This window comes from Scardinius erythrophthalmus, assembly GCF_964197995.2.
Source record: "Scardinius erythrophthalmus genome assembly, chromosome: 20".
In the NCBI taxonomy this organism is placed as follows: Eukaryota; Metazoa; Chordata; class Actinopteri; order Cypriniformes; family Leuciscidae; genus Scardinius; species Scardinius erythrophthalmus.
In genome coordinates, this window is record NC_138240.1 from 27,152,208 (window position 1) to 27,172,889 (window position 20,682).

General features: G+C 38.7%; 1 protein-coding gene across 1 annotated transcript; it reads right to left on the reverse strand.

Moving 5' to 3' along the window:
* Positions 1-1,280: 1,280 nt before the first annotated feature.
* On the reverse strand, positions 1,281-20,115 carry LOC308681293 (ubiquitin-associated protein 2-like). The gene is made up of 19 exons (XM_081350048.1): positions 20,035-20,115; positions 19,884-19,954; positions 18,076-18,262; positions 17,481-17,685; positions 17,113-17,348; positions 16,772-16,959; positions 14,315-14,459; positions 13,811-13,850; positions 13,579-13,699; positions 13,432-13,489; positions 13,060-13,243; positions 12,741-12,832; positions 12,543-12,593; positions 11,735-11,810; positions 11,274-11,627; positions 9,106-9,204; positions 8,260-8,321; positions 2,905-3,093; positions 1,281-1,931 (listed from the first exon to the last, which is right to left on the reverse strand). Exons 2-19 carry the CDS (start codon positions 19,898-19,900, stop codon positions 1,851-1,853), a joined length of 2,385 nt encoding a protein of 794 aa, XP_081206174.1. The 5' UTR covers positions 19,901-19,954; positions 20,035-20,115; the 3' UTR covers positions 1,281-1,850.
* Between the last annotated feature and the right edge of the window lie 567 nt (positions 20,116-20,682).

Here is a 20,682-nt window from a genome sequence, read left to right on the forward strand (position 1 = left end):
GAATCTTGAATCTTAGGATAATAAAATACAATTTAAATTACTATATCAAGAAGCAGAGTAGTCATAATTACAGCAAAAACACCAGAGGAAATCTCGAGCCAATATAGGTGTCTATGAATATGGTATTGGACAATAGAGGGACGTCCAGTCAAACAGGTTGAAAACCAGTGCTGTAGTTACACTGAATGATTTTGGTCTATGTTGCAAATGGTCTCCAGCGCAGATGCAATGGAGCATAAGTGTTGTTTACAGGACCAGCTTAGACGAGATAAAGCACCTATAAGCTACTAGTCTGTAGCCTTTGCCTTCTTAATCTATTTAGGAGATGTCCGTGAGATGTGCTAATTCACTTTAACCTTGATGGGAAGACAAATCACGTATATGCATTCATTTGCATGACTGACTGAACCTAGTTTCTCCCAAGTTTTTTCTTTTTTTCAATTTATGCCACCTGATAAGAGTTTGGGTTCCTTGCCACGGTTGTATTTTGGCTTGCTACATTGGGGACACTTAATATTCTGCAATATTATTGATTTGGCTGCACTGACACTATATGACATCACTGTTTTCTCCAGAGATGCTTGATAGCTGAATTGAACTTACTCCATAATTGATGGACTTTATTGAATCAGTTATTGAACCGATTTCAGCTGAATAATGAGTTTACTATCGTCTCTTTAGAGCTGCTTAACTTGAACTCTGTTTGCATCATTTTCCTGTTTCTCACTGTAAAGCTGCTTTGAAAAAATGTACTGTATAAAGCACTATATAAATAAAGGTGACCACTTTAAAAGCAGTCTTTTACTCACAGAAAATACAAGATTCTGTACGTTAGAAAAATCTTGAGTTTAAATGACAAATAGAATATTTTATACCTTTAAAACAGTGGTAGTCACTTATCTGATGACTATACAGAACATATTTTATTCAAAATTACATTAAATACAAAGTGAAATCATTTTCAAGTGTCCAATGACAAAAGATTAAAGCACTATAACACTAAAAAAGTGATTCTTCAGGAAAAATATTCTGTAACATTTGTTACTATAGAATTGGCTAAAATTATTTCAAAATGTAATTACAAAATGATCAAGCCAACATTGAGAAAATCAGGCAAGTTCAAATTGGCAGTCAAGAAGCATATTTGATGTTAGCGTTTTTGCTAATTGTTTTTTTAATTGTTAAAATTAACCAATTCTAATATTTTAGTAAAACAACAACGTAATAGATTTAAAGATACATCCCAGATCAATAAAAAAAAAAGACTAGGAACACAGGTGAATAGCTCAGAACCTTTATTCAGAGGGCAACAAGAGTAAAATATAAAATTTATGGGCTGTTTTTCCTTTCTGTCAGGCGACAAATGAATTTCCGAACCATTGTACAGGAGAACAATCCCTAGAGGAAAGGACTCGAGTGGTTTGCAAGATGTCTGAATGGATGAAACCCCCACAGTTCACTCTCCTCCGCCATCAGTGCTCTAGTTCTCGTCGCAATGTCTCCAAGTTTTCCTCAATGCTTTTCCTTTTAATTTTTCGCTACATCTCTGCAGTTTTTAAAAAGTAAACAAACAAAAGTCCTTCAAAAAAATAAAATGGAGCGACCACATCTCATGTTCGGCTTCTTAACATTTACAGTATATATAAATACTTACATAAATATCTTACATGGAAAAACCTAATTCAGAGAAGGAAAAAACAAAAATGGGGAAAAAGCAGAGGAGAACTTCGGAGGAGGGGGATGGGGGAGAACTGATACAGTGTGTGTGTGTGTGTATTTCATGTTAGAGTCAGGACAGTGCAGACACAGAGATCTGGGCGTTTAGATCAGTAACAGTATAAACGGAGCACTCAGTTGGCCCAGTAAGGAGAGCTGCTGTAGTTGGACTTGCCCTGACTCTTCTGCATGCTGTTGGACTGACTGCGTTGCCCCTGCAGAAGACAGAAAGAAAGCCAAAAAAAACAACATTAACACTTAAAATCATATTTGATATGCACATTTTTAAGGCCTCTAAATGATCAAAACTTTACTGGAAAAACTTGTACAAAATCTTCTAACATGCCCTCTTCTCTTCTGATTGATAGTTTATACTTTTTAGCCAGTAAATTGTAAAAACACCCCTCTTCAGGAAGTGGTACACGCTTTTTTTTGCTGTGAAATCTTTAGGCAAGGCAAGTTTATTTATATAGCACATTTCATACACTATGCAAATTCAAAGGTTGACAAATTTAACGTAAAGTATACGCAAGAATAACTCATACTGATAGAAAGTTGAACATTTACTAGACTGAAGCAACTTCGGTTTACTTGCATTTTTGTTTTTAAGTTTAATCGAGTATTAAATATGATGCATCAAGCTTTTGAGGAATGTTTATTTGAACATGTCTCAATCGTCAATCAAACTTTGATCATAAAACTAAACGTTTATATCTCATCTTACTAAGACATATTATTTGGAAATATAGAGTGAATACTAGTATTTATATGCATTTTATACAAGTCGTCTGTTATACTTGTATACAGATCTCACTGATTTATACAAACTAGAAGAATTTCATCTCATTTTTTGGCCACAAATACCAGCAACTGCACCAGATTGCATATTTTTGCTCAGTTTGGGCCTGAATAAAACTGAGGTGCTTTTCCCTGAGTATGAGCATAATATTCTCACTATATCATACTATATGAGCCATAAAAGCCTGATGTATCAACATGAAAAAAAATAAAAATAAAAAGCAAAACTACAGTTTTTATTTGTGTCTAATAGGTCAATAAACAATTCCATAAAAAAATAAAATAAAAATAAAAATAATAATTTGGACTTATCTTAGGGGGTTGAGACGCATACCTGAGACAAAACCTTAAAAACTATTTTTTTTTTGGGAGCATGTTTAGATGATGTACCTGTGTGTCTTGAGCCATGTGGTGGTGCAGTAACTGTGAGGGGGGCTGCTGGTGGGGCAGTATATGAAGGAAGGGTGCGGGGGCATATCCAGGGGCACCTGCGGGGTTCAGCGGGCCGCTTCCTCCCAGAGCCGAGGGCAGGCTGAACGCAGGGCCGGCTGCTGTAGGGAAACCCTGCTTGTCAAATGTCTAGAGGGGACAGAGAAAAGAGATGAATGGCTTTGAAAGGACTTTTAAAGGTTATTTAAAAACAAAAATCATGTTAAATGTTATTCATGTGAAATATTAAAATAAATAAAATGAACTCCCCACCAGCATTTTTTTTTTAAGTTAATCATTCAGTAACATTAGGCCGTTTTGATTTATATGCGGTTTAATGTTGATGACTGCATTATTTTACGTATGCCATCACTTGTTTCTGCAGCTTCCTCGCACATATTTTGATCAGGTGATTCAGCACTCTTTCAGAAGATGTTATAGCGCCCCCTACCGTATCGTCCAGTTTGGATTTTTAAAGCAGGGCTATCAGAGCCCGTCTACGGAGAGCCTTGGCACTTCCTATTAGCCCCATTGTATCGATTTTGGTTGCAGTTCCATTAGAATTCCACTGGAGGTGATCGCGGGCGAGTGTACACTGAATAGGAGTCTATGGGGCTAGACGGCTAAATGTGTCTCTTTCACCCAATTGCCGTTGAGAAATCTCAGATTTTATTGTAGGTTTTGCAAGTTCAACATGGGTTATAGGTCGAAAGTTGAATGAACGAGTACTTATGTCCTTTCGATTTCTTACAGGTTGAATTGTTGCCCATAACACGCTAACATTCTGCTAACGAACGCTGATTGGTCAGTGAAGGACTGATTACGACCAGAGATACCGCTTGATGGCATCGTGGCATCCGAAGCGGGACCAGAAACAAAACAAAAATTCTTCTAGCACGTGTTTACCTGTGTCAGCTGTGTTGTCGATGCCTCGAGAGAAAAGAAAGTGCAGAGCGTGAAAGCACCAAAGCGACTGAAGGATTGCCGTAAAGCAGTATCTCTGGTCGTACGATGTGTATGACGTCATTGACATTTTAAAAGACTTTTTAAAGCAAATAAGTGACTCTAAAAAATCTAACACCCAGCAATGTGTAATTTCTCCTTTCGAATACAACATTCAAATTACTAGACAAAAATTTTGGGATTTTGATGGGTATAGCGCCATAGGCCTCCATTCATTCTGCACTCGCCTGCGAGCGCCCCCGCATGGACAGAGACGTGTTACTGCAGCCAGTCCAGAAACCGGAAGTAAGCACAGAGTGCCAATTCTCTTCCTATTAGACATTCTCTGGGGCTATGCAGTTTCGGGAATTTCTTCGCTGTATTCTCACAGGTTACTCTATAGAGCTCCCCCTATAGCTTTGGAATAGATATTTAACAACACTGTTGAAAAACTCGTTGGCGACTCTCAGACACCAGAGGCTAGTAGATCAACGACATCAAAGCAGATGGGACATTCTTTAAAGTGTAAGTTGCAGGTTAAATTTTTCACGAAGATAATGCAATGTGTTTATTAAACATAAAGATAAGAACCGCCCACCATTGTTTTTTTATACCAAAATGCTGATATAATATGAAAAGTTGGCACTTTTAACAGTGGTTTTAACCGCTCCCGCTCCCTTCCACTAGATGGGGCGTGACGTCACAAGAGGAACTCACTAGTAGAATTACCGTACGCTAGCAGCTATAGATGCCTTACATAACTTCAGAAAAGTTGGTTGTATGTTTTATTTGATAAAAAAATGATGGATAAAATAACTCCATTGTAAACATACTCGTGTGTGCTGACTTCAAGGGGATCGTGATCCTGCCTGAAATGAGAATAAGCTATTCGCAAAACAAACGGGTTCAGGCACGTCAGATCAGCCGGTCGCAGGTCGAGCTGTTCCACTAAACACAACGCGTTCACCTCACGGCAGCACTTACTCTCTCCACTGCTGATAGCCCACACACACACAGTGATGGGGACATCGATCTCTCTTTTTCTTTTCTGACAATAAACATCGCTAATTAAATCGTGAGAAATTGCTAAAGCGTGGATTGAGGAAGGGTATTACATGACGTTTGAGGCGGCGATGAGACTAGCGATTGCGCCTGACGTGCATCTCTAACGTTACAGCTCTGATTTGGACTGACTTACTGTAAGTAAATAATGTCTTCAGTCGCTGTCCCTCCTTGCTATTCTACACGACGGCAATATTTTGAAAAGACTTGCTTGTTCCGTTATATTATCCGGGTTAAGTTTGCACCTGGTTGCACTAGCTCTAACGTAGCTAACGTTACTCACCGGGACACCTGGCTAACCCTCCACTAATTCTCCTCACACCAAGCATTAATAACTCTTTGAGTGCCATGGCTCCCCTCTCTCACGCCTGACTGGTTAAAAATTGTAGGGCTGTGGTCCATAAAGAATTTGATGGTTTCCCACATCCTCAGTCGTTCTCCAAATAGCCATAATACAGTAGGAATCTAGCAGAGTATGGGTTGCGAGTTCCTCTTGTGACGTCATCACCCAGTAACTGAAAAACACGCTACGTTTGAAGAAACCCCAATAAATGTTATTTTAACGCATTTTAAGACCGAAATAATTAAATATATACATATAGAGCACTTTAATTTACACATTAATTGGCTGTGGTGGTTAACCTGCAACTTACACTTTAAAACAACGTCTTCATTCGGGTTCGAACAGCGTGAGGAAGCGCAATAATGACTCAGATTTTTTTTGCCGTAAAGCAATTTGTTACATCGCGAGACCTGATATCACGCGATACTTGATACCCACCGGCTCAAAGTTGCAAGGGTGGTTTTTCCGCTGACAGGCGATGGGGGGTGAGAGACGACCACCATTCAACCCGAAAAAAGTCGGGTAAAAAGACTCCGAAGCTGTTCAGTTAAAGGTATAGCGGAGGATTTTTTACTTCCGGGTGGATAGCCTATACTATTGGTCCTCCTAATTGTCAATCATTCTGGTGAATCAATCAAACTTTTCAAAAAGTGGAGAGGGCGGGTCTTATCTAAAATTCGGAGCGATCCTCCGTTATACCTTTAAGGTTAAAAACCTGCATAGTTCACCTTTAAAGGGTGTCAAATTAAGGCAGTTAACGCAGTCAATTCTGCCTGGTTTTAAATAGTACAATTAAAAAAGTTATAGATACCATATAAGGGGCTGATCACACCTGACGCATTTTTCAGGTTCGAAAACGTGAGGTGCACAGCACTGCCCCATCACACAGAACGAGCAGTGCGCTGCGTTTTTTATGTTGCTAGGCAACCACTGAAACAGCTTTCCTGTCAGTCAAGTAAACATCAAATCAGACTTTTATTAATTTTATTTACTTTGTTAACATTGAGGTAGTTATGGTTCGTGAAGTCGTTAAGCTCCTGGTAACCCGCGAGAGCACCACAAGTTTATCCTCCATCATCGCACTCTCCGGGCGTTCAAGCCACTGTAGCTTTCATCACTAAAACGGAAGGCCCACCTCTCCATTCATTCGATTGGACAGTGTAAAAAAACGCGATGACGTCAGGCGCTTTTTCCGCTCTGAGTTGCTTTTTTTTCAACTTCAAAAACGCGAGGCACAGCAGGCGCATAAACAGCGCGCAGAACGCTCGCTGCCATAGGAAACCAATTGAAAATAGGCGCCTCACTGCAAAAAACACGTCAGGTGTGATCGGCCCCTAAGTATTTATTTTAAAAAGGGCAGGGGACTGAAGGCAAAATATTTGTGAAAAAAGAAAAAAACGTTTATCAAATCTCAAATATTTAGAGGTCAACTGCCATGATAATAATAATTTGATTCTATTGGCAGCTAAATAATAAATGTAAAAGTTTAAAAGCAGAGATCAAAGTTAAGAGGGAACAAAGACCATTTAAGCACTGTGGTTTACAAACATTTGGAAAAACCAGTCAGAGTTAGTCATAGCCATTTCCAGAAGTCAGACAGTGAAACGACAGCCTGTCACAATGCATGTCATAGTCGTGATGAACTTTAAATGGCGTGTCTCTAATGATTTAATAAATTACTCTTGACTTACTGACCATGACCACCCAAACTGAAATCCAATATATTCTATAATTTGTGCTTCGTTTGTTCTGTTTTCCTTTTAAAGGTGCAGTAAGCGATTTCTGAGAGACACCCCTACTCAAATTAAACACACCCCTCCTCCCTTCATTGCTCCACCACAATATAAATGAACATGCTATGCAACACAGGCAACCACTAACAGCTGGTGCTCAGACATCTCACGCAAGTAAGGATGAATCAGCTGTGATTCAACAACAACAGCATATCTTCGTTTTTTGAAACAGCAAAATCAACGTTACTCATGTATCGAGCAGAAACAAAGCAACCTTTGTGTCTGTTTTCAGGTCTTCCTGCTCTCTAACATTTCCCCAGCGCTGGAAAGCGTCTCCGATATCAAGTAGCTCTAGCCTGATCGTAACCCTTCTTTCCAAATTATATTCTTTGACCTTTTCCTCAATCTCAGCTATCTCACTTACGACAAATGCCCCGCTCGCTCACTCGCTCTCCTCCCCCATCATGAGTGGATACGACCCCCCCCCCCCATTGCTGATTGGCTACAAGAGTGTTTTGGTGCTTCATGGATCAGTCCGATCCAGTTTTTTCTCTTATTTACACAGCCAGGACTATGTACAAACATTTATTTATTTTTTTAGCAAACAAAAAACAGACATCAAACAAATATCAACAAAATTGTCTCTCTGAATCACTTACTGCAACTTTAATTGGCTTTGGTTGACATTACAACTATGTGCACATAAAAGCACCATGTGTTATGAACCTGGGAAGCAGTCAGCCAATCATAAGCAACCTCATTTACAGACAGAAGTCTTAAAGATACAGCATTAACAAAACAGTCTAAACCATATTATTATTCATAGCTTAAGAGCGGCTGCGCCATTTTTACCTTGAATGTGTGAGGCTTCCAGTGTCAAGTTGTTTTAGTTAAAACAACAAAAACAGCCCATTATGCTGCTTAAAGTTGCAAACTACTATGTTATATTTTAATTCATTTAAAATCAGACACATTGGTTTGTAGCACTAGTTTTACATTTTCTGCACTGTTAGCAGCTACTGAATTAGAACTCTTGTACTTTTCACAGGAAATAGCTAATTCCCACATTGAAAAATAAGGTGAATATACGAAGAGACACTGAGAGGGTGGAAAATGATCATTAAAAAGTAAAATTATGACTGTTTTGGTGCAAGAAGCCTAACACAAGTATGTCAAAGTAAACAACGTTTTATTTTTTTATCCAGGTGTTTTTCCAAGTAGAAATGTGAACCTCACCTGAGTTTTGCCGTACACTGTTCCAGTGAGGTCTGAACTCGCAGATCCAGACAGCCCTGGTGCTAAGAAAAGGTTTGAAATACATGAATGAAAATATTATATATGACTGTTTATTCAATACATCTGCAAGCAATGTATAGTTGTTACAGTCTGTTTAGTAAGATTTATAGAGTGCTACAGTGCTTTTTTCTAAGCCAACATGAAAGTTAGCATCACTCAGGTCGCGACGACAAAAGTGCGATACAAACACAAAAAGGCTGTAAAGCCAGACTAGCAAGTAGATAGGTTTTACTGCGTGGCATGATGACGTTTAATCTGCATTTAATTGCACAAAGCCTACATCAGGGGTTTCCAAATTCCAGTCTAGGGTGGCGACAATTAACAAGTCAACTATCATGATAAAGAGTTAAATAAGATAAAAAGACATTGGCACATTACGTTTATTTTCATATTAAACATCGCAACACACATTTATCATTTAGTTTAGGGCTTTTAAATTTGAAATTAGATTAAGTGAAATTTATATGGATCCATTATACACAAGTATATTAAATAAAAGTATGGTAATTTGTGTTATTTACAGAAGTATATTATGGCATCAAACCGATGAGTAGACTAATTTCATTAACGTTTAAACAGAAATCTGGCAACCGACTAGTCTAACCCACATTGTTTGGAGAATAACATTGGGCATGATGTGGAATCATTTTGTAAATTAAATGCACTTACATTTTTAGTAGTAATTTTTATTTTTAAATTAAAAAGAAATAATTAGCATAATTGATTGTCAAAATAACCGTTATTTGCGGCCATAAAACAAACCAATATTGTGAGAGCAAGATCTACCTTTTCCCACGCTGTTGCTGACTCCTTTGGCCTGGGAGCTTCCTCCATATCCTCCTTTCCCATAATCTCCAGCATGAGCCTGGGACAACTCATCAAAAGCTTAGGAGAAAATAAAAAGATTTCAAAACAAGTGCATTTTCCAGCCAAACATGAACATTAGGACCTGTTCTGACCTCTCTGAAGTAAATTAAGAGTTTGTTTTTTTTAACAATTGTGTGTGCAACAGTGCCCCCTTTTGGCTATCCAGCAGCAGTGGCTTTAGTTTAGTAAATTTCCATCAAAAGTTAGTTGAGTGCACTGCAGAGCAGAGTGCCAGTGCTGTTTTCTCCTGCTGCATTTTTTTCTTTTTACATTGTTGCCTTGGATACTATTTGTCCTTTTACAGTATAATAAGAAAAGTACATTTTCTTCGTGGAACCCAAGAAAAGTTATGCCTTGTGTTTTTTGGAGAACTTTACACTGTTAGCTAACTGTCAAGCTTTGAAGCAACTCATTGCAAGGACAGTATAGGACCCTTAAAAGGCCCTACTGGACTGAAGCAAATATACTTTATTATACATACATTTTAACATGATTTTTATTTTATTTTTTAAAAAGCATCAAAATTTATACTTTTGAGAAATGTTTATCTGCATTTTATATATTTTGCCCCCCTAATAAAAACTGCAGCTTTGATCATACAACTAAGCATTTAAATATCTTGCCACGACATTATTTGAAGATATTGAACTGAATGTATATGCATTTTATGCAAGTAGTCTACTATATGGTTATCAGAATAAGTTTATAACGTCAAAAAGCTAGCTAGCTTACTTATAGGTCATCTAAATATCAGCAACTGCACCAAATTGCACACTTATGCTCAGTTTGGGGCCTCTGAATAAAAATGAAGGGTTTTTCCCTCCTCCAGTATGAACTCCATATTCTTCTATATAGGGCTGTCACTAACTTTACTTTTTGTGATTATCGTTAGATTATTTAAGTGATAGGTTCAAATGAAGTATTACAAGCAAGTAATCACATGGTTTTATTGAAGACTGATAAAAATTTAGAATTTGTCATTTTTTTCTGGAGCTCAAACAGTAGAGGGTTGGCGCTTGCAATGCCAAGGTCATGGGTTCGATTCCCAGGGAAAGCAAGAAAGTTTTTAAAATAAGAATTTAAAATGTGTACCTTGAAATGCAATGTAAGTCACTTTGGATAAAAGCATCTGCCAAATGCATAAATGTAAATGTACTGCATTGTATTATTACAAATGCCTGCAGAGGGCGCAAACAGCCTGATGATTGTTACACTTTACAGCATGATCAAATCCTTGTTTAATATTTGCCAAAAAACATTTAATTCAAATGTCCACTTAATCTTTTACCACTTCTTTACAATAGAAATGCTACAGCCACTGACATTTCTTGAACAAGAACATGTGGACATCAAAACAAACACTTAGAGCTAGGGTTTAAACGGATTTTTGGAAATCGTGATGCATATTTAGATACATATTGATGTATTCTCCTGTTGTAGTAGGTTTGTAATTGATTTATGTTACCAATCTGGTGAAACTGTGCACATTGCGTTAAGCAAACCGAGCTGCTGAGCTCCACGCATGTAAATAACAGTGCAACACTTTGCTATGGAACAAAGCACGTCAAAAATATGCATTTCCCAAATCTTTATTAGAAACCCAAACAAACAGCACATGCAGAGACTGAGTTAACTCTGAAACTAACAGCGCATATATTTATTTTAATTGAAACAGCCTTTATGATCTCACAATAGCGCTACTCTATGATTTTTAAATGGTTTTAATATATCATGCAGCCTTAGGGAATGGTCTAATAATGCATTTCGTAGAATCTTGTCCGTGGAACGCACTACTTTCAGTATTTTGCTGATTAATCGATGCGGGTAAATTGCAATTGAGGATATTTTTATCGAGTACTCAAATTTAATTGAGGAATCGTGACAGCCCTACTTCTATATCATACCACATAAGCCATGAAAAACGGATGTATCAAATATTATACTCAACAAAAAACACTAACTTTTAAATATTTTTACATTAAGTCATGAGGTACAATAAACTGTTCAATTACAAAAATGAGATTTTACCTATTTCATGTGCCAGGCTTTGCAGGGCTAAAATGACTTTAAAACAATAAAACACTTACTTGGGCCATATGTGTGCTGGCTGTATCCAGCCTGGTGCTGGTACTGGCTGGATGGGCCCATATTGTGTTGCTTAGTGGATGCTTGGGGCATGAAGACAGTGGGGGCGTACTGGAAGGCACTGGGCACTCCCGGCATCCCGGGGTAGTAGGGCAGGCTGGTGTAGCCGTAACCTGGAGGCAGAGGGGGGTTGAGGAAGGCCTGGGTCTGACCCTGCTGGGGTTGACCTTGGTTCTGCGGTCCTTGATTTTGATTTTGAACAGCACTCTGTTGAGACTGTGAGGGTGGCACAGATGAGAGACTGTTGGCAGGGGCTGGGGAGTTTGAGTCGCTGCGGCCAAATTTGGTGGGTTCACCTGTACAAGCAAGACAGAAAAGTGTTTTAGACTGACCAATATTGGAATGCAACAACTCGTAGTCCTATCTTCACTAGCATAAAACAATAACGACGATGTCTGCTTACCCGAGTAGGGATTGTTTGCTAATCCTCCATCTCTGCCAGCTAGCGCTGTACCAGGGAAAGTCATGCCATAATAATCCTGCATCGAGAAGAAACCGAAAAACAAACTTTAATTCATCCCTGAGAAATAAAAACCTTAAAAGGACAGGTCATCTAAAAATAAAAATTCCCATAATTTAGTCAATTTATCATATTATTTAAAGGGGTCATGATTAGGCTTGCTGCGGTCTACTTGGCACTGTCGTTTTGCTTTTTTATAGACAAAAACCATTTAGTTCAGTTGGACAACATGTGCTACAATTATAAACTGATCCTGAGTGTCATTGATAAATATCTCATCTTGAAAAATGTCCTGCCTCTCCCTGTACACAAAGTACAAGTGATCGCAAATTTGAGTTAAAGCCAAAAGCAAGTGCGCATTCAAAAGGAATTTCAACACCCCGCATATAGATAGCGGCTCCCTGATGCCTGCAAATTATAGGCCTAAACAGAGTATGGGCGATTTCTAATACAAAATTGAAAGTGAAACGAGAGCACTCATTTAAAATAATTTATTAATTAACCTTACTTTTACACTACAACTATTACAAATAATAATCATAATAAAATAAGTACAAGTATTTGTCATATTGATGTTTAATAAATTTTTAGCCAAACTGTGCAGCTCAACAAACCTGGAGCATTAAAAGAAAACATTGCCCAAATAGTGAAGCCCTACTTAGTTTATTTTGGGGCAAACTTCTTTTAATAGAAGAAAACGGAGCATTGAGTCAAGTGCTGTGACAGAAACAGTGGACTATGAAATTGTTACCATAGGTAGACGGGACTGCATCATCTGTAGATCTTCATATCCATAGATCGGCTTTAGGGATGAGAAAGTACAGAAAGATCAGACACGGATCAAAGCCATCAATGTGATGCAGCCAAGAACACTTTAACAAAGATAAGCATAACAAAAGTGGATATATATTTTTGCTTCCATCTGATAGCAGATCAGCTATACACTAACCGGATAAGCAGGAAGGAGGCCACCAGGACCCATGATATACTGACTGGCCAGCAGCGGCGGTATTCCTTGAGCCAGGTTAGGAGGCGCCTTGCCTGATAATATTGAAAAAAATTGGGGAAAACAAGATTTTCAGTAAAAACATACATTTTTAATATTACACCAACCACACACACGATTTACAAAATGACGTGAAATGGTGATAAATTAGTTTTTACATTTACTTTTTTAAACAAAAAAAGGAGTTGTCAACAGCAATCAACCATAAAAATTCTGCTGCAACACACTGATCATATGCAGTGAATGTTTTTGTGTGACTGACCAGAGGTGTTGGAGGGTGTGACGGTGTTCTGCAGCGGAGCAGAACGGACAGCAGAGGGAGCGGGTGGGCCGTTAGCCATGAGGTTCTGGGTTCCTGCGCTCAGGCCATTCATGTTGACCGACGCGCTGGACACAGAACCAGAGTATGTGGTCAGGTTCACATTCACGTCAGCGCCCATCTGGTTCTGAAAGAAACATTTCAATTAATTTAACATTGATCCACAACACATCCACAATATAAATCCCCTCAAATATCACAAAAGAAACACATTGCTGCAATCAGGACAAACAAGGGAGAGAAGCTCAGGTAAAGAGGGGAATAAAGTGAGGAAACTAAAAAGTGGAAATGGGAGGAGTCTCAAAAGAAACTTACGCTCAGAGAAGAGCTGGTGGGCGCAGAAGATCCGAGAGAGTTAACGCTGCTCACGTGACTGAGAGAACAAGCAAACACGAGACCATAAGGAGACTGATTTCCTCATGAATATTTAATAAAGCTGAAATTCTCATGATGCGATAATACCTGCTAAGTGATGAAAGAGCTGTGCTGAGGGCAGGCGGTGCGGTTGAAGAGGAGGAAGATGACAAGCCGTTATCAGTGTGCAGGGCTGTGGATATGGGCTGAGGGGTGCTGGACGGAGCAGCTGCAGATATATATCAGGACAAAAATGTCAATTGTGGCTAATGCTACAAATTCACATGGCAAAGAACAAACAGGCAAAAATGGAAAATCTTCTAATACAGAACTCAGTTACCTTCCTGTGCACTAGACGTCCTCATTTCACTGAATCCATTCTGTGGGGAAACCGATAAACAGATTCAGCTATAAGCTAAACTAACATTTCACTGTTCGTATGCAGTTATACAAAGATATTAAGCATTAATAAATTACAAATAAAAAGTCATACAGGTTTGTAAAAAAAATCTGGGTGAACAATTTCTTTAAGTGCATTTAATTTTTCTTTGTTTGGGTGAATTTGTGGATAGCAGAATTTGGTTTGTTTAATTTGTATGATGCAATTTTCTAAACTTAAATTCCAATCTGCATAGAAACTGGGACTCAACAGGTTTGACCAATGAAACACACACACACAAAAAAGATAAGATATCTATAAAAGATTATAAGAACCCTGCATATAATCAATCTAGCTCTGGTTTCTAGATAGTTCAGTGCAAGCCATCTAATTAAAAGAACGGTCACAGTTCATAAACCAGTGAATGTGCCTTAAAAGTGAAAAGATGAAAAGCGTTTGTCATACACTGAGAGGGGTGGTGGCGGATGACTCCACTCTGTTGGCTGAGGAGGGAGCCAAAACAGAAGGAGCAGTAGTGCTCGGTAAACCCAGAGAGGCAGATGGGTAACTGGACTCCATTACTGCTGGAGGCAAGCCACCTAGAGACTCACTAAAAGGAAAAAGAGAGAAAAAAGATACCTTGATTAGAACTGTCACTTGTTTGTGGAATGTTCTGGGTTTAAATCACTGATCCTATATATAGAGAACTGGTTCGCTCATGACATCATACAAAGTGAACCCACCGCGCCACCATATTGGTATTCCCTAGAAAACTCACGCATTCTACTGAATTAATTGAAAATTATAAGATTTTACTGAGAATACATTGACTAACGAGACCGTTTTTATATCTGAAATCTCCCTGTACATTCGCAAACGTCCTAAGCATGTAAATGGTTATTTGTTCAAAGTCAGGAAGTTCTCCTGCTTATTAAAACGTTTCGTTCATATTCATTACAGTAGTGAACATCAGTGAGCATTCTGAAATGGGAATATAGATTTATGTCTTGTAACCTGAAATCGCCTTGTACTGATGCACATTTCAAAGTAAAATAACTGGCTGTAGAAGTGTTTTTCAGAGAAACGAGCATTTGTGAACTTGGCAGGTTTCCTCAATATATGCAAACATTATGGTATTTTTTAAAGCTTTAGTAGACCGAAAAAGTTACACACAGCACCTTTAATGTAGATATATCGTAAAACTAATCCTGTGATACTGAGATGCTGCAAATCGGGTGATTTTAGGTCAATGTCTTGGCTATGAGTCAATGATGACCTGTCAGTAGGGAATAGTAAGATGGCCGCTCGAACACTTCCGGTGGCTTGACTTTAATTGACTTTGTGGCCATGTTGATTTCCAGAGTCAAACATTTGCTAAATATGGAAGAATCACTTACAGATAGTGTAAGGTTCTAGTTCACCCAAAAAGGAAAATTCTGTCATTTACTCACCCTTATGTCATTCCAAACCTATGACTTTTGCTCATCTTTAAAACACATGAAGATATTTTTCACATGAAGATATTTTTAATGAAACCTGGGAGATGTCACTCCACTGGAAGTCCATTCCACCAAAACCTTACGTACGTTTACTGTAATGCCCTCCATAGTCACAGTGTGTATCAGTGCAATGCCAGTCACAAAAAGTTACATTTTGACTGTTCTCTCTGCAGATGTTCTTTACTTTTTTTGTATAAGCTGTTTTTTTTTTTGTCTGAAGGATTATATTGCTCATTGCACATAACAGGAGGATGATGGATAGAAGTCTATTATTTTATGTTAGAGATTCAGAATATGGTGAAGTTTGTATTAATTTACTACAAGTATGCTGCTAGTTCAGGCACACATTTATTTTTCTGTTGGTTCTTTGCAATGTTGGGACATATGCTGGGAAATGTAAACTTACAGTTGACTTGCCAAATCACTTCCATTTGTTTTATTAATAAAATATATTGGAAGTAAATTATTTACGGGTCATTATAAATCATTTGCTTTAAAAGTACCAAGTAGTCACACACAAAAAAAAAGATGCATCGATGATCGTTTTAGCATCACAGCCCTCTGAATCATAATGGAATCGTGAGGTGGCTAGAGATTCCCAGACTCTGCTTGATTCATGTGGATTTATAAACATTTTGTACAGTCTTGAAGAGTACTAGTCAAAAGGGACAGAAATCTCTCAGGTTTCATTAAAATATTTGAAAAAAAGTTTGCTTCAAAGATGAACTAAAGTCTTCCGTGTTTGGGGCTTCGTCTACACTAACCCAGATATATTTGAAAACGCATCCTTTTCTCTACGTTTTGACCTACCATCCACACTGAGACACTGTTTTTGTCCTACAAAAACGGAGGTATTTGGAGACGCTATCCCAAGTGGATATATTTGAAAAAGCCATTTACTCATTGTAGTGTCGAATGTGGAAACTAGGGCTGCACCGATATGAAATTTGGTCGATAAAGCAAGCCGACAATTCTTTATATTTGAAAACCAATAGCCAGTGTTGGGGAAAGTTACTTTAAAAGTAACTTTGTTGTGGATGTGCTTTATGTGTCTTGTATTACCTCCAACTTATTGCCCCGTCCATTTAAAATTCCTCAATTTAGGCGGAAAGTAAATTAATGCCTGGTGGAAAAAAACGCATGTCAAAGCTTCTTACAATTTACACATACGCAGTACAGGAATGTTTTCAGACATTTCAGTGTGGATGAGCAACTTTTGGAAAATGCTTAAAGTAGCGTGGCGAAGATTTTTTTTAAACGTGAACACTTTTCAAATGCATCCGGTTTAGTGTAGTTGCAGCCTGGAACAAAATGAGGGTGAGTAGATGAGAGTTTTCATTTTTGGGTGAAATATCCCTTTAAGATGAAAATATCCCTTGTAAACATGCTAATTAGGAAGTGTCACACAGGTGGTCAGACAGACCTGACGGTGGTGGGCTTGGAGTACAAGCTGCACTGGGTCTGAGGTGCAGCCGCAGGTTCCTGATAGTTACTTTCAGATTGGTCGAGATTCTCCACAGTGGATTCAGATCCAAAATCGAGCGCGCCGAACTGCACGTTCAGCCCGGACACGTCAGCAGAGCCTGGCATCTCTACTGCCGAAGAAGGGATCTGGCAACACAACATGAAAAGCCATTAAACTATTTGAATGAGGTAAATTCTTTAAAAAACTTTAATGGCTGTCAAATTGAATCGCTAATGTTAACATTAATGTTACAAGGCACACACACAATACTACGGGTGCTACGAGTTTACTTTTGTTACCTTAGATGGAGGGGGCGCTCTCCGTCTTTGTGGTCTGAAGTTTCGGGGTTGTGGCGGCTCTGCAGTGATAACGACAGGCTCACAGAAGGGTTTCAGTGTTGGAGAAGGCTCATCATATGGGGGAAGTGGGACGGGGTCTCGGGCCTGAGCCGGCAGGTCCGACTGGAGTGCTGCATTTTGATGCTGGGTCAGATGACTGAGGATGGGAGATGGGTCGGGTTGGGCCTTGAGGTCCACTTAAGACAAAAGATGTGGTCAGTCTTTGTTTTACTACAAAACTATATCGACTGCAATGGTCAATGGCATTCAGTTGCATGTGTACATGTAATCAGCCATTACATAGTATAAACAGTATGCGTAATACTCACGGTGAGCTACTGTAACAGGGGTCTCCTTGGGTTCATTCAATGTCATGGGTGTGGATTCAATAGGCATCGGAGCAGTGGATTCAACAGCTGCAGTGCCATTGCTCAGGGCCCCTGAAATCTGATTGGACAGAGGAGCGATTCGAGGTGTGCTGATTGGCTCAGTTTTCTGCACATCACTGTAGGGAAGCCTGGATCCCGGCATGCTCTAGAAGGAAAAAGAAAGCGTTGTCATTATTCCAAAATTTCAGTAGTCAAAACCAATTTCAGTAAAATTTCAGTTGTCAATACCAATTTTGACACCAAAGCAAAAACTATGCCAACCGATATGCATTGTTTTACTAAGTTTTAAGTTTCGTCTTTGTACCAAAGCACTGGTCCTTTTAGACATTTCTTATTACAAAAATTGTAAAGAAAATGCTATGTAATAGTGGACACTATTGGCACCATATCAGTTATGAGGAATTTTTTTGCCCGAGCCCACACTTTTGAATTGTAGTGGATCTTGTGTGAATAATTACTAACATAGCCAGAATAATCTTATAAATCTGTGGTAAAGGTGCAGAGTCAAGTGCTGTATGTGTGCCTGTGTTCTCACCGATGCAGCATGTGCATAAGTGCCAGCAGCAGCAGAAGCGTAGCTGTGTGTGTGCGCTCGGGTGGAGTACTGCTGGGAGTTGGTGAACACCAGGCTCTGAGTGAGCGTATCAAGGGATGATGGCTCCAATCCGACCAGCTCAGAGTCGCCATCAGCCACCTTAGGCAACAGAGAGCTGAGATCCATCCTGATGAGCAGAGACAAACAATCAGACAACTACAAAAAAAGGCCATTACTCTGTGATGCGTTTTTCTTCGGTTCTGATGCTTCCACAACACAGGAAAAGAGGATATTCTAGGGGACTCCACTTATATACACCTGCTCATCTGTCACGCTTGCTTAGTTGTAAGGATGTGTGCTTCGTTTTATTTTAATTGCAAAACATAAGTCGTAAATTCACGAGACAGGGAGGGGAATCATACCTGAATGCTTGCCAAATATTTTAGAGAACACGGGTAGAGAGATATAGGTCTAAACTTGCTGCTCTTAACTGCTTGTTGAACATTTAATACAGAGATGATTAAGCACTAGACAAACCACTCTTTATCATGTAGTGATTTAGTGGTCAAGGAAAAACAAATAGTCAGCATCTTTGGTCAGAAACTCTTCAAATGAAATTTATATAAAATGATACCGAGCCAACAAGAGTACAAACAAATTGTAGATAATGAAAAATGTGACTGACAGAGTAAGAAGTAATTCCATTGTAATCCTAGGTGTGCTACTTAAAAATTAATAAAAGTACTATATATTAGATATTAGGATCAACCCCTTGAGATGAATCATCTCGTTTTCGAGGGGGTCCATCGATAACAATATACTACTTCAAAATGTTTACAAATCACTTTTCAAACTGACAAATAAAGATGCATTGTTAAATAATTCAGATGTGCAGTTAAATGTAATAAGCTGCTTATTAAATGTAATTTTTTAATATGCTCTTTAAAACTTACATATAGCTTTTCTTTATCAATTTGCATTTTCTTTATAACGCCACTCACTTAATAAGCTGCTCCCATGTTTGACCTGGCCAATGACTTTTTTTAAGGAATAGTTCCCCCAAAAATGAAAATTCTGTAATTAATGACTCACCCTAATGTCATTCCAAACCCGTAAGACGTTTGGAATGACATTAGGGTGAGTCATTAAGTTCACATCTTCGGAACACAAATGAAGATATTTTGATGAAATTCGAGAGCTTCAGAATACTTTCTGAAGTATACTATAGCTTTAGTACACTTTATAATTTTTTTTTTGTTCAAAATTAAAAATTAAATGAGTCAATACACCAATCCTTCTTCCAAAACATGTTTTTGTCTTGCCCTGATTGACTATATTGACTATTATAAGTGTTTATATTTTAGACCTAGCGGGACGGTTTTAGCAAGAAATTGTGAAAGAGAAAAATTGTTCATTATGGGTTGTTAGAGCTGTGCTGGAATAAATTTTTAAGGAAGTAACATCTATTAATGGGTATAGCTATATACAGTAACGTATTCAGCTAAAGATATTTTCCATCTAAACTGGTTTTTATCTCTTAAGCCTAGTAGTGAATGTTTTGTGAGTACCGGTAGTAGGATAATCTCTCACAGCTAGAGGGCCAAAAGTTAGTGTTCCTTTAGACAAATTAAATGAGCATTTGTCAATCTGAAGAGGGATTTTAAGCTAAAAAAATTCAAATTTGAATATGAATAATTGAATTTATTTGAACTAAGTCATTTTTATTTTTTTATTTTTAAGTGGCACTCCTAGGCCTCCACACATCTGAGCTCTGTGCTGGAAAGTGCTGAAGCACAGGAAGCACTCACCCCTGTCCAGGCTGCATGGGGTTCTTGGAGCCAAGAGCATAGGAAGCAGTGAACACTTTGGTCTCAGATAGCTGATAAATGGAGAAGCGAGCGTTACACATTGACATCACGATCAACTTTTCCAGTTTCATTTTAACATGAGATCACTCACATCTTCATTCCAGTCTTCGGCTGCCCAATCTTCCAGACTGTCCTTCCAGGCTCCTGACAGGAGAGCAGAGTTTAGAGAAGGTTTTTTTAGGGCCCAAGCCCTGAAAGGGCGAAGGCCCTATTGTTTCCGTAAGGATTATTTTTTTTTTTTTTCTTCATTATTTTTTTTTTTGCCTTTTTGCCACTTTTGGGGCCCTTAACCTGCTCAAAAACTCTTGAAATTTTGCACACACGTCAGAACCTGCGGCCATCAGGGCCGGGCTGAAGCTGGTACTGGGGCGTGGCAGGGGGGCTCGACAGCGCCCCCTGGAATGGGGTCCGAAAACTTGGTCCATAAATCAAACACGCTTGCATGTAATAATATGAAACTCAGTACACATATATATCTCATCGGGCCGAACAACTTTCGTGCTCTAAGTTTTACAAAAGCCCAACAGGAAGTCGGTTATTATACGTTGTTTGGAAAACGCATACAATGGAATGTGAAATACTCCTCCTAGGGATTTCATCCGATCGCCACCAAACTCTGTGAGAATAAAGTCAAGACATTGAGGATGAATTCTTGCGAACGGATTTTTGATATCTCGAACGGTTTGGCCGTGGCGAGGAAACAAATTTATGGCGAATAATGGGACACAGGAAGTGTGTT